The sequence below is a fragment of the Nerophis lumbriciformis genome, linkage group LG07 (genome assembly GCF_033978685.3).
Source record: "Nerophis lumbriciformis linkage group LG07, RoL_Nlum_v2.1, whole genome shotgun sequence".
Classification (NCBI taxonomy): Eukaryota; Metazoa; Chordata; class Actinopteri; order Syngnathiformes; family Syngnathidae; genus Nerophis; species Nerophis lumbriciformis.
The window spans coordinates 18,117,501-18,131,667 of NC_084554.2; the positions used below are offsets into that span (position 1 = coordinate 18,117,501).

General features: G+C 33.3%; 2 protein-coding genes across 6 annotated transcripts in view; one reads left to right on the forward strand and one right to left on the reverse strand.

Annotated features, from left to right (window-relative positions):
* Nucleotides 1-14,167, forward strand: part of LOC133609787 (leucine-rich repeat-containing protein 19-like) — a 44,691-nt gene that overhangs the window by 4,687 nt on the left and 25,837 nt on the right. Inside the window, exon 2 of the mRNA XM_061965736.1 lies at nucleotides 7,113-7,356. The gene's annotated coding sequence lies outside the window, so the exon portion shown is untranslated. The remainder of the gene's footprint in view (nucleotides 1-7,112; nucleotides 7,357-14,167) is intronic.
* Nucleotides 1-14,167, reverse strand: part of ift74 (intraflagellar transport 74) — a 74,219-nt gene that overhangs the window by 939 nt on the left and 59,113 nt on the right. For all 5 annotated transcript variants that reach the window (XM_061965732.2, XM_072913468.1, XM_061965734.2 and 2 more), the window contains exons 15-19: nucleotides 13,050-13,147; nucleotides 9,447-9,573; nucleotides 9,206-9,369; nucleotides 5,033-5,158; nucleotides 4,891-4,951 (exon numbers count right to left, since the gene is read on the reverse strand). In XM_061965732.2, the coding sequence (XP_061821716.1) occupies nucleotides 4,891-4,951; nucleotides 5,033-5,158; nucleotides 9,206-9,369; nucleotides 9,447-9,573; nucleotides 13,050-13,147 (576 nt within the window). The remainder of the gene's footprint in view (nucleotides 1-4,890; nucleotides 4,952-5,032; nucleotides 5,159-9,205; nucleotides 9,370-9,446; nucleotides 9,574-13,049; nucleotides 13,148-14,167) is intronic.

Consider the following 14,167-nt stretch of genomic DNA (forward strand, 5'->3'; position numbering starts at 1 on the left):
CAATGAAACATTTGATTAGAGTTTTAAAATTAATTATAATGTAGAATAAATGTTTTTTGTTGCTGTGGTAGTTTTGGGAATTAAGACATCAATTTTGATGGTTTATTACACAATGCACCAAATAGTATAAAAAAAAAAATGCAGCACCTGCATCTTGTAGTAACTTTTGCAATATGTAACAAGTTATTACAAAATGCATCAACACCTATTACAAATTGTGTTCAATAATTGTATTACAAAATAGAGTATAACATGTGGCTTTATTACATAACAAAGTATAAATGTATTACATTATTACATATTGTAACATTAGACAATGTGTTGTTACGCCACCCCATTATGAAAACATTTCTAACTTTTTATTTATTATCTTTTATGCCATTTTACAAAAACTTTTAATTTAATTTGATGCACATTTTGGAATAAAACTAATTTGTGGCAAATAAATTCTTAAATATTTGTTTGGTGCAAAACAACAAATTCAACATTAGGAAACTTTATCGGGAAATATTAACATTAAGAAACAAAAAAACTGTTATGTTTGCCAACTATTAATTTTATTTGCAGGTCAAATTTAATTACTTTTTTAATTCATCAAATTTATCACAGATAAAAAAAATATCAATATTGTACTACTGCCCCTATTGTACTAGCAGAAAACTATCAATATTGTGGTTTTTACATGTAACTAGTGTACTAACAAAAAACTATCAATATTGTCGTTTTTACTTGAACTATTGTACTAATAAAAATATAAATATTGTAGTTTTTACATGTAACTATTGTACTAACAAAAAACTATCAATATTGTGGTTTTTACATGTAACTATTGTACTAATAAAAATATAAATATTGTAGTTTTTACATGTAACTATTGTACTAACAAAACTATCAATATTGCCGTTTTTACTTGAACTATTGTACTAATAAGAATATAAATATTGTAGTTTTTACATGTAATTGTTGTACTAACAAAAAACTATCAATATTGTAGTTTTTACTTGAACTATTGTAGTAATAAAAATATTAATAGTTCAGGTTTTACAGTAAACTATTGTACTATCAATACTGTACTTTTTACTTAAACTATTGCACTATTTTTATTCGTACAATAAAAATATCAATATTGTAGTTTTTAAATTTAAGTATTTTATTATCCAAAAACAATTAATATTGTAGGTTTTACATTGAACTATTGTACTAATAAAAATATAAATATTGTAGTTTTTACATGTAACTATTTTACTAACAAAAAACTATCAATATTGTAGTTTTTACTTGAAATATTGTACTAATAAGAATATAAATATTGCAGTTTTTACATGTAACTATTGTACTAACAAAAAACTATCAATATTGTAGTTTTTACTTGAACTGTTGTACTAATAAAAATATTAATAGTTGAGGTTTTACAGTAAACTATTGTACTATCAATACTGTACTTTTTACTTAAACTATTGCACTATTTTTATTCGTACAATAAAAATATCAATATTGTAGTTTTTAAATTTAAGTATTTTATTATCCAAAAACAATTAATATTGTAGGTTTTACATTGAACTATTGTACTAATAAAAATATAAATATTGTAGTTTTTACATGTAACTATTTTACTAACAAAAAACTATCAATATTGTAGTTTTTACTTGAAATATTGTACTAATAAGAATATAAATATTGCAGTTTTTACATGTAACTATTGTACTAACCAAAAACTATCAATATTGTAGTTTTTACTTGAAATATTGTACTAATAAGAATATAAATATTGCAGTTTTTACATGTAACTATTGTACTAACAAAAAACTATCAATATTGTAGTTTTTACTTGAACTGTTGTACTAATAAAAATATTAATAGTTGAGGTTTTACAGTAAACTATTGTATTATCAATACTGTACTTTTTACTTAAACTATTGCACTATTTTTATTCGTACAATAAAAATATGAATATTGTAGTTTTTACATTTAAGTATTTTATTATCCAAAAACGATTAATATTGTAGTTTTTACATTGAACTATTGTACTAATAAAAATATAAATATTGTAGTTTTTACATGTAACTATTTTACTAACAAAAAACTATCAATATTGTAGTTTTTACTTGAACTATTGTACTAATAAAAATATCAATAGTGGAGGTTTTACAGTAAACTATTTTACTATATAAAAAAAACTATCAATACTGTAGTTTTTACTTAAACTATTGCACTATTTTTATTAGTACAATAAAAATATAAATATTGTAGTTTTTACTTGAACTATTGTACTAACAAAAAACTATCAATATTGTACTTTTTACTTGAATTATTGTACTAATAAGAATATAAATATTGTAGTTTTTACAATACTATCAATATTGTAGTTTTTACTTGAACTGTTGTACTAATAAAAATATTAATAGTTCAGGTTTTACAGTAAACTATTGTACTATCAATACTGTACTTTTTACTTAAACTATTGCACTATTTTTATTCGTACAATAAAAATATAAATATTGTAGTTTTTACATTTAAGTATTTTATTATCCAAAAACGGTTAATATTGTAGGTTTTAAATTGAACTATTGTACTAATAAAAATATAAATATTGTAGTTTTTACATGTAACTATTGTACTAACAAAAAACTATCAATATTGTAGTTGTTACTTGAACTATTGTACTAATAAAAATGTCAATAGTGGAGGTTTTACAGTAAACTATTTTACTATCAAAAACTATCAATACTGTAGTTTTTACTTAAACTATTGCACTATTTTTATTAGTAAAATAAAAATATCAATATTGTAGTTTTTACTTGAACTATTGTACTAACAAAAAACTATCAATATTGTAGTTTTTACTTGAACTATTGTACTAATAAGAATATAAATATTGTAGTTTTTACAATACTATCAATACTGTAGTTTTTACTTGAACTGTTGTACTTATAAAAATATTAATAGTTTATGTTTTACAGTAAACTATTGTACTATCAGTACTGTACTTTGTACTTAAACTATTGCACTATTTTTATTCGTACAATAAAAATATCAATATTGTAGTCTTTACATTTAAGTATTTTATTATCCAAAAACGATTAATATTATAGTTTTTACATTGAACTATTGTACTAATAAAAATATAAATATTGTAGTTTTTACATGTAACTATTGTACTAACAAAAAACTATCAATATTGTAGTTTTTACTTGAAATATTGTACTTATAAGAATATAAATATTGCAGTTTTTACATGTAACTATTGTACTAACAAAAAACTATCAATATTGTAGTTTTTACCTGACTGTTGTACTAATAAAAATATTAATAGTTCATGTTTTACAGTAAACTATTGTACTATCAATACTGTACTTTTTACTTAAACTATTGCACTAATTTTATTCGTACAATTAAAATATCAATATTGTAGTCTTTACATTTAAGTATTTTATTATCCAAAAACTATTAATATTGTAGTTTTTACATTGAACTATTGTACTAATAAAATATAAATATTGTAGTTTTTACACGTAACAATTGTACTAACAAAAAACTATCAATATTGTAGTTTTTACTTGAACTATTGTACTAATAAGAATATAAATATTGTAGTTTTTACATGTAACTATTGTACTAACAAAAAAACATACTTGAACTGTTGTACTAATAAAAATATTAATAGTTGAGGTTTTACAGTAAACTATTGTACTATCAATACTGTACTTTTTACTTAAACTTTGGACGGTGTGGCGCTGTTGGGAGAGTGGCCGTGCCAGCAACCTGAGGGTTCCTGGTTCAATCCCCACCTTCTACCAACCTCGTCACATCCGTTGTGTCCTTGAGCAAGACACTTCACCCTTGCTCCTGATGGGTCGTGGTTAGGGCCTTGCATGGCAGCTCCCGCCATCAGTGTGTGAATGTGTGTGGGAATGTGGAAATAGTGTCAAAGCGCTTTGAGTACCTTGAAGGTAGAAAAGCGCTATACAAGTATAACCCATTTATGATTTATTGCACTATTTTTATTCGTACAATAAAAATATCAATATTGTAGTTTTTACATTTAAGTATTTTATTATCCAAAAACGATTAATATTGTAGGTTTTACATTGAACTATTGTACTAATAAAAATATAAATATTGTAGTTTTTACATGTAACTGTTGTACTAACAAAAAACTATCAATATTGTAGTTTTTACTTGAAATATTGTACTAATAAAAATATAAATATCGTAGTTTTTACATGTACCGTAACTATTGTACTAACAAAAATATAAATATTGCCGTTTTTACATGTAACCATTGTACTAACAAAAAACTATCAATATTGTAGTTTTTACTTGAACTGTTGTACTAATAAAAATATTAAGAGTTCAGGTTTTACAGTAAACTATTGTACTATCAATACTGTACTTTTTACTTAAACTATTGCACTATTTTTATTCGTACAATAAAAATATCAATATTGTAGTTTTTACATTTAAGTATTTTATTATCCAAAAACGATTAATATTGTAGTTTTTACATTGAACTATTGTACTAATAAAAATATAAATATTGTAGTTTTACATGTAACTATTGTACTAACAAAAAAACTATCAATATTGTACTTTTTGCGTGCACCTAATGGGCTATTAGCTTTGTAGTTTTTACATTTAACTCTCATACTAACAAAAAACTACAAGTAGTACAGTAGTACAGTGGAAACCTCTTAAATCGGTCCTGTTTATGTCGACATCTCCATGTAGACCAACAAGTCCTGCAGTACACCAAGTTTTTTGTTTCTGTCGACATAAAATGTGAGAATTTCTATGAAAAAAGGTCTGTATATTTTCACGTGTTGTCATATATAGTGACTTCTTTACACTTATTGAACTGTACTGACATATGTGAGTTTTTGAGAAGGATACATTCTTTCATGACAAAGTTGTTCTGTTCCAGATGTTGCCACTTCCTCTCCAGGTTAGCCAGCTATCAACAACACAAAAAGACATAACAAGCATGTTATTAGCTGCTGAATAATGGCTGCTTCTTCTTCATTATGTCACAAACCTGCGCATGCGTCTCGTTTTCCTCCAGCTTGGTCTTCAGTGCTTCATATTTGTGGTTCATCTCCTCCAGCAGCTGTCGGAATGAATCTCGATGTTGTGTAAGGGAGATTCGCTCTTCTTGCAATCTCTGCACCACCAGAAATAATTATTATTTACACATCAATATGACATAAATGACTGATTTTAGTGCAGGTTTGGACTTTTTCAACATTTGTCTTACTTTGGTATTACAATTTTTTTGTTTAGGAGTATTTGGGCCATTCGTACACCCTCAGTAAATAAAATGTATCAATTAAGTTTTAAAATTAAATATTTTTTTTGTCAAACAAAGGGTCCAACAGATTGATCTGATTGCATATTTAATAAACACATTCGTAACTAATAAGCTAAACTAGTATTAATAGCATTTTTTGCCTGTCACCGCTTTGTAAAATTTGACTTCACCATAAAACAGGATAGTCCAGATACACATTTCTTACTTCCCATACCATACCAAGTGCAATGTTAGAAATGGTTAGCTCATGTGTAATTAGTCAAACAGAGAACAATTGTACAAACCCCGTTTCCATATGAGTTGGGAAATTGTGTTAGATGTAAATATAAACGGAATACAATGATTTGCAAATCATTTTCAACCCATATTCAGTTGACATATTTGATGTTCAAACTGATAAACATTTTTTTATTTTGCAAATAATCATTAACTTTAGAATTTGATGCCAGCAACACGTGACAAAAAAGTTGGGAAATGTGGCAATAAATACTGATAAAGTTGAGGAATGCTCATCAAAACACTTATTTGAAACATCCCGCATGTGAACAGGCAAATTGGGAACAGGTGGGTGCCATGATTGGGTATAAAAGTAGATTCCATGAAATGCTCAGTCATTCACAAACAAGGATGGGGCGAGGGTCACCACTTTGTCAACAAATGCGTGAGCAAATTGTTGAACAGTTTAAGAAAAACCTAACTCAACCAGCTATTGCAAGGAATTTAGGGATTTCACCATCTACGGTCCGTAATATCATCAAAGGGTTCAGAGAATCTGGAGAAATCACTGCACGTAAGCAGCTAAGCCTGTGACCTTCGATCCCTCAGGCTGTACTGCATCAACAAGCGACATCAGTGTGTAAAGGATATCACTACATGGGCTCAGGAACACTTCAGAAACCCACTGTCAGTAACTACAGTTGGTCGCTACATCTGTAAGTGCAAGTTAAAACTCTCCTATGCAAGGCGAAAACCGTTTATCAACAACACCCAGAAACGCCGTCGGCTTCGCTGGGCCTGAGCTCATCTAAGATGGACTGATACAAAGTGGAAAAGTGTTCTGTGGTCTGACGAGTCCACATTTCAAATTGTTTTTGGAAACTGTGGACGTCGTGTCCTCCGGACCAAAGAGGAAAAGAACCATCCGGATTGTTATAGGCGCAAAGTTCAAAAGCCAGCATCTGTGATGGTATGGGGGTGTATTAGTGCCCAAGACATGGGTAACTTACACATCTGTGAATGCGCCATTAATGCTGAAAGATACATACAGGTTTTAGAGCAACATATGTTGCCATCCAAGCAACGTTACCATGGACGCCCCTGCTTATTTCAGCAAGGCAATGCCAAGCCACGTGTTACATCAACGTGGCTTCATAGTAAAAGAGTGCGGGTACTAGACTGGCCTGCCTGTAGTCCAGACCTGTCTCCCATTGAAAATGTGTGGCGCATTATGAAGCCTAAAATACCACAACAGAGACCCCCGGACTGTTGAACAACTTAAGCTGTACATCAAACAAGAATGGGAAAGAATTCCACCTGAGAAGCTTAAAAAATGTGTCTCCTCAGTTCCCAAATGTTTACTGAGTGTTGTTAAAAGGAAAGGCCATGTAACACAGTGGTGAACATGCCCTTTCCCAACTACTTAGGCACATGTTGGAGCCATGAAATTCTAAGTTAATTATTATTTGCAAAATAAAATTTAAGTTTATGAGTTTGAACATCAAATATCTTGTCTTTGTAGTGCATTCAATTGAATATGGGTTAAAAAGGATTTGCAAATCATTGTATTCCGTTTATATTTACATCGCAGACGCAGGAAAAGAAAGGAGAAAGAAAGAGATAGCTTCATGAGGAATCCTTTCAAGCACGCCCGTCAGCTTCTGGAGGAGAAAAGAAGCGGGAAACTGGAAGCCACCAAGGAGGAGCTTGAGCAGTACATCAGGGGCCAATACAGCGACTCAAAGAGGAACGATCCGTTAGGTTCACCAGGATACGTCCCTCTTCCACCTCCTCCAACCACGCAGTTTGACAGCTGTCCTCCTCGACTGAGCGAGGTAAGAGCAGTCGTCAAGAAAGCGAGGTCAGCATCAGCTCCTGGGCCTAACCGAATCCCCTACAAGCTATACAAGAACTGCACTTTGGAAACATTTTGTTGTTTAAATGTGCTATATAAATAAAGTGGATTGAATTGGATAATTAAAAAAAAATAAAAAATTTGAAAAATCAGACTAGTTTAGTGTATGGACATTTAGTGAATGAATTAGAAGGTTCAGACTTGGGTGAAAAGCTACTTAACAGAAAGGGAGCAATTATTGAAGTTTGCGGCGTACCACAGGGGTCCGAAGTGGTTTATTCTATGTATCAGTGACGTGCGGTGAGGTTGATGACTGGTGAGGCACTGACTTCATCACAGTCAGATTTACAAACATATGAACCCTAAAGAGTATCTTATTCACCATTTGATTGGCAGCAGTTAACGGGTTATGTTTAAAGGCTCATACCAGCATTCTTCCCTGCTTGGCACTCAGCATCAAGGGTTGGAATTGGGGGTTAAATCACCAAAAATGATTCCCGGGCGTGGCGCCGCTGATGCCCACTGCTCCCCTCACCTCCCAGGGGGTGAACAAGGGGATGGGTCAAATGCAGAGGACAAATTTCATTACACCTAGTGTGTGTGTGACAATCATTGGTACTTTAACTTAACTTCAACTTTACACATACAAACTGTAGCACACAAAAAAGCACATTTAATAAAAAAAAACGTTATTATGGTCTTACCTTTACTTATAAATTAAGTCCATGCACCGCAACTAAAGCCCTCACTTAAACTTTCCACGTGCAAGATTGAATCTATTTAAAAAAGTGAAACCGAGGGTTTATAAATGTGGCCTATACTTTATGAAACTACAAAACAACAAACATGGAGGCTCCAGTTTACACGAGGACCACTTTATTTACCTTCTTTCAAAAACCTCCGCTCCACTCCGTGTCATCACTTCCGCTCTTAGCGCCTTCAAAATAAGAGCTCAAGGCATATACTGTATAACAGCGCATAACAGGAACTTAACATCACAAAGAGGAAAGCCCGTGAAAATAGGTTACAAAAGTTATTTAAAAAGAAGACAAAAAGTGCAAAAACAATAATGTTCGTGTTGGAGGAGTTGTGAATTAGATACATTATTGTTTTTGCACTTTTTGGCTTTTTATGAAATAACTTTTTTAAATAGATTCAATCTTGCACGTGGAAAGTTTAAGTGTGGGCTTTAGTTGATATAACAATTCTACGGCGGGGGTGCAGGAGGCGGGATTACTGGAGCCTCAGCCAGTGCGTCTTTTGCAGCCGTTTTATGATCGGTCAGCACAAGAAATACGTTACACACATACAGTTGTTGACAAAATACACTGTACATTATATACCTCAGCTAACTAAACTATGGAAATGTATAATATAATTCATATAACAATACGGTCTCACTGCACAACAGGCCAGCAGTTAGCCGAGTCCGCAATCCATGTTGAGGCACTGAGTGACGTGCCTCAACTGGCTGCTGTTCACCGCACCGTCTCTTCTCAGTATTTGAACGGCAAATGTGAAAATTCAACGATTTTGAATAAAAATCATCTAAAACTGGTGAAGTTAAATGGAAAATAACTTTATAGTATAATCGCTGGATACATATAACAATTTAATTATTTTTTTTTATTTTTACATTTTTTTTCTTTCCGTGAGGCGGGGCCTCACCTGCCTCTAGTGACTGCACGTCACTGCTATGTATACACGTCAATTGTATTCGATAAGATTATGTGGGAAAGTATTCAAGCACATACTATCTTTCACGCTAATACCGGACAGATATCTTATCAGATGAGGACACTCCCACCATGTATACTCGTTTCTTTTACCTTCTTTCTGTCCTCGGCCGTGTGTCTCAGCGTGTCCAGGTCGCTATAGGTAAGCAGCTCCGACTCCATCTGGCCGACATGTTCCTTGAGGGTGTTTAGCTCCCCTGTGATCTTGCCCTCCAGCTGCTGCACTTTGTCCAGGTCCTGCTGCAGACGCTGGGACTCTGGGTAGCGGACACATGATAAGAAACGAATACTCAAAGAAGCGCTTAACATGCGTCATCTACGGTGCGTCACTGACCGGTGGTCAGTCCCCTGGCGGTACTCGCTGATTGGGACACTTCTGTCTCTTTGCTGACCAGCACGTCCTGCATGTTCCTCAGCTCGCTGGCTGTGATTGTATCCACCTGACAGAGCCGCAACATGTTCTGTAGGTGACAAGATGAACATCAGATTTGACTGCATTCTCATTCGCTGCATCTTTCAGGCACAGAGGAACTCAGAAAGATATCACACTCACATTTATAATTAAAATGTATTGAACAGCTTAGTACTGCTTAACGTGCAATGGAGTGTTTTAAGCGTGTTAAGTAAAAAACACAATAGAACCTGTTTATAGTAAGTAGGTCTTGTCTTGTTTGGTTTTCAATGAAAATGTAGAAATTATGTCTATCTCTGACATAAACAAACAAATAATTTGTATTTTTTGCTGAGCAATATTGTTAAAATGCATCACAGAAACTATTTGGTATCTTTCTGGTTTAGTACATTGTGAGCAGGGACGGTACCAATTAACATAAAAATAAACTGTACCTAAGTTGGTACTTTTGTAGTATGTGACGTCACGTCCAGTTGCAGAATCAGAACAGAATCAAACACTTGGCAGGCAAACAGTCGTACTTGCAGCATACTGCATCCAGTTAATGATGGTATTTTCCATGCCGACAAAGTAAGCATGCATGTCTGATAAAAAAACACTCAAATGTAAGGACCCACTTCTGAAAATGCACTAGCTCACTGCTAAATTGGATATGCCATATACATGCTACCGATTTGCATTAGTGATTTTACATTGTGATTTCAACATCTCCAAATTTGGTAATGAAAACTACATCTAAGTAGTTCAATCAAACAGCTGATGTGTAACAAGTACAATAATTCAGTGAAACACTTTCTAGGACTCAACAAAATACAAACCCCGTTTCTATATGAGTTAGGAAATTGTGTTAGATGTAAATATAAACGGAATACAATGATTTGCAAATCATTTTCAACCCATATTCAGTTGAATATGCTACAAAGACAACATATTTGATGTTCAACCTGATTAACTTTAGAATTTGATGGCAGCAACACGTGACAAAGAAGTTGGGAAAGGTGGCAATAAATACTGATAAAGTTGAGGAATGCTCATCAAACACTTATTTGCCAGTAACGACAGTTGGTCGCTACATCTGTAAGTGCAAGTTAAAACTCTCCTATGCAAAGCGAAAACCGTTTATCAACAACACCCAGAAACGCTGTCGGCTTCGCTGGGCCTGAGCTCATCTAAGATGGACTGATACAAAGTGGAAAAGTGTTCTGTGGTCTGATGAGTCCACATTGCAAATTGTTTTTGGAAACTGTGGATGTCGTGTCCTCCGGACCAAAGAGGAAAAGAACCATCCGGATTGTTATAGGCGCAAAGTTGAAAAGCCAGGATCTGTGATGGTATGGGGGTGTATTAGTGCCCAAGACATGGGTAACTTACACATCTGTGAAAGCACCATTAATGCTGAAAGGTACATACAGGTTTTGGAGCAACATATGTTGCCATCCAAGCTACGTTACCATGGACGCCCCTGCTTATTTCAGTAAGACAATGCCAAGCCACGTGTTACATCAACGTGGCTTCATAGTAAAAGAGTGCGGGTACTAGACTGGCCTGCCTGTAGTCCAGACCTGTCTCCCATTGAAAATATGTGGCGCATTATGAAGCCTAAAATACCACAACGAAGACCCCCGGACTGTTGAACAACTTAAGCTGTACATCAAGCAAGAATGGGAAAGAATTCCACCTGAGAAGCTTAAAAAATGTGTCTCCTCAGTTCCCAAACGTTTACTGAGTGTTGTTAAAAGGGAAGGCCATGTAACACAGTGGTGAACATGCCCTTTCCCAACTACTTTGGCACGTGTTGCAGCCATGAAATTCTAAGTTAATTATTACTTGCAAAAAAAAAATAAAGTTTATGAGTTTGAACATCAAATATATTGTCTTTGTAGTGCATTCAATTGAATATGGGTTGAAAAGGATTTGCAAATCATTGTATTCCGTTTATATTTACATCTAACACAATTTCCCAACTCATATGGAAACGGGATTTGTACAAGACTGGCACATCAAAAAAAAGTTTGGCAACACAGAGTGGCCACAATAATTATAATTATAATCATGATGCAGTAAGTTGAACAATGCGGACACATACTGTATGTTACTGGATACGCTTCTGTCTTGGAGACTTTATATGTAAGTAATATGCAACTATAATATTTTGATACTTGTCGATAAATCTGCTATTTTAGACTGAAATATTGTTCAATGAAGAACGTAATGCCAAGGTTGCCAAGGTTGTGTACTTTAACTGTTCTGTAGCTGCTACTGTATCCCCTAGTAGCCTATAGCCTACCATGTTTAACTTTTGTACATTACTTGACTAAAAAAAACAAGAAAAAAACAACCATGTGCATTTATTGGAGGACATTTAGATGTTAACTGGGTGTACAGCTTTTTACAAGTAAATATGTTGCAGGACTGACTCTTTTTATTGGAGATTTTAGATGCAAGCCGATATAATTCGATACTTGTTTTTTTGCTGACATCCTACCGATAGCTGATATCAATATCCGATCAGGACACCCTCTTTAGATGCAAGCCGATATAATTCGATACTTGTTTTTTTGCTGATATCCTACCGATAGCTGATATCAATATCCGATCAGGACACCCTAATAATTACCAAGTTACCACTACCAGTGTTTGGCAAATTACTTTTAAAAGTAATTAATTATAGTTACCGGTACTCATTTCTTTACCAGAAAAAAAGTAATTGAATTACTAACAGAATTACCCTTTAGTAAATGTAATTAATATGTAGTTGCATATGCAGTTGAGAGATGTTTTCATGAGTGTGTGCTTTCAAAAGGTGGTGCCTGTTGCCAAGTGATGTGTGATGTCAGCGAGAGAGCCAGACAGAGCAGCATTAGCCCAGCTATGTGTTTCAGCTCAGACTCAAAAGCTCTGTTGAATCTTTTTCCTCGATTTTGTTACCGCTGGTTAATAAAGAGATTGAATGTGTCAGATTGCAAACTTGTCACTTCAATCATTGATTTGTTGTTCATTATTCCCTCGTAGTAGTGTGTTTGTGTACTTAAATGTTGTTTGCTGTGTGATGTTACCTTCTTCTATTTGATATTAAATTCACTTTAGTGGGATCTTGTTGTTACTTTCAGTAGTAAAAATATATTTCCTGCATTGAACTTGCAGCGCTTCTGACTCTGTCTTGTTGACATACAACCACATCAAAAGTAACGAGCCACGTTACATCAAACATATCAGTAACATACATACAAGTAATCAATTAGATTACTCATTACCAGTAAAAGTAATCTAATTCTTATCGAACGTCATTATTCTGAACACTGATTAGGACACAGAGTACCGAAAATGGGTATCAGGTACCGGTATCAATTCTCAGAGGAAGAGATATCAGATTAAAAGTACAAACATACAGTAAGAAAGTACTGTAGTTTTCCAAGTATGCAGCCTACAGTACATGACACTTTTGTATTTAAAAAGAACACTTTATGAATGGCTATTGCTATTACCCTCATATTTCTATTTAATTATTTATAATTCTTCACTCACCCTGCTGCAGTGCTCTAAGAGAGAAACAATATTTTCCTGGCTGTGGGCCATCTTGTTCTGCTCCTGACCCCTCAACTCCTCAAAGGAGTGCAAGAAGCCTGAGAAGAAAACATGAAGAACGTGAGTGCTAGCTACAAGGAGCTCCATGTGTGCAATAAGTCATTAATCATGATGATAACGATGATCACATAAAATGTATTTCAAGAACATGAAACATTGGCCCCTGAATCAGAGCCAATTGTGTCCCCAGGAAATAAAATGTCTAAATGCATCATAAAATGAACATGTTTTTATTAAACAAAGTGTCCTGCACATTTATCTGATTTAATCAGTCCAATTTAAAAGATTATTTAAAAAACTATATTTACTGGAAAAAAACATTTTTTGCTGCCGCCGCTTACTAGTCAATGTGGTATTACAATGAAATATAACCATTTAAATTCTTCAGATATCTTTATTTTTACATATGTGTGTTATTGTTTAGCCCTACCATATTTTAGTTATATTTGTCCTTAAAAAAAACAATTTAAGCGATAGTGTTCATGAGTTTTAACACATTAACACCTCTAAAATGTAAAAAATTCTACAAGTCATCATTCGCATCCTCTTCAGGCCATGGAAGAACAGTCTCAGCACACTCCTGTTATCTAAATCCTTTTTTGTTTGGTTTATTGATTTTATTTATACAAACCCCTTTTCCATTTGAGTTGGGAAATTGTGTTAGATGTAAATATAAACAGAATACAATGATTTGCAAATCATTTTCAACCCATATTCAGTTGAATATGCTACAAAGACAACATATTTGATGTTCAAACTGATAAACATTTTTTTTTTTGCAAATAATCATTAACTTTAGAATTTGATGCCAGCAACACGTGACAAAGAAGTTGGGAAAGGTGGCAATAAATACTGATAAAGTTGAGGAATGCTCATCAAACACTTATTTGGAACATCCCACAGGTAAACAGGCAAATTGGGAACAGGTGGGTGCCATGATTGGGTATAAAAGTAGATTCCATGAAATGCTCAGTCATTCACAAACAAGGATGGGGCGAGGGTCACCATTTTGTCAACAAATGCGTGAGCAAATTGTTTAACAGTTTAAGAAAAACCTT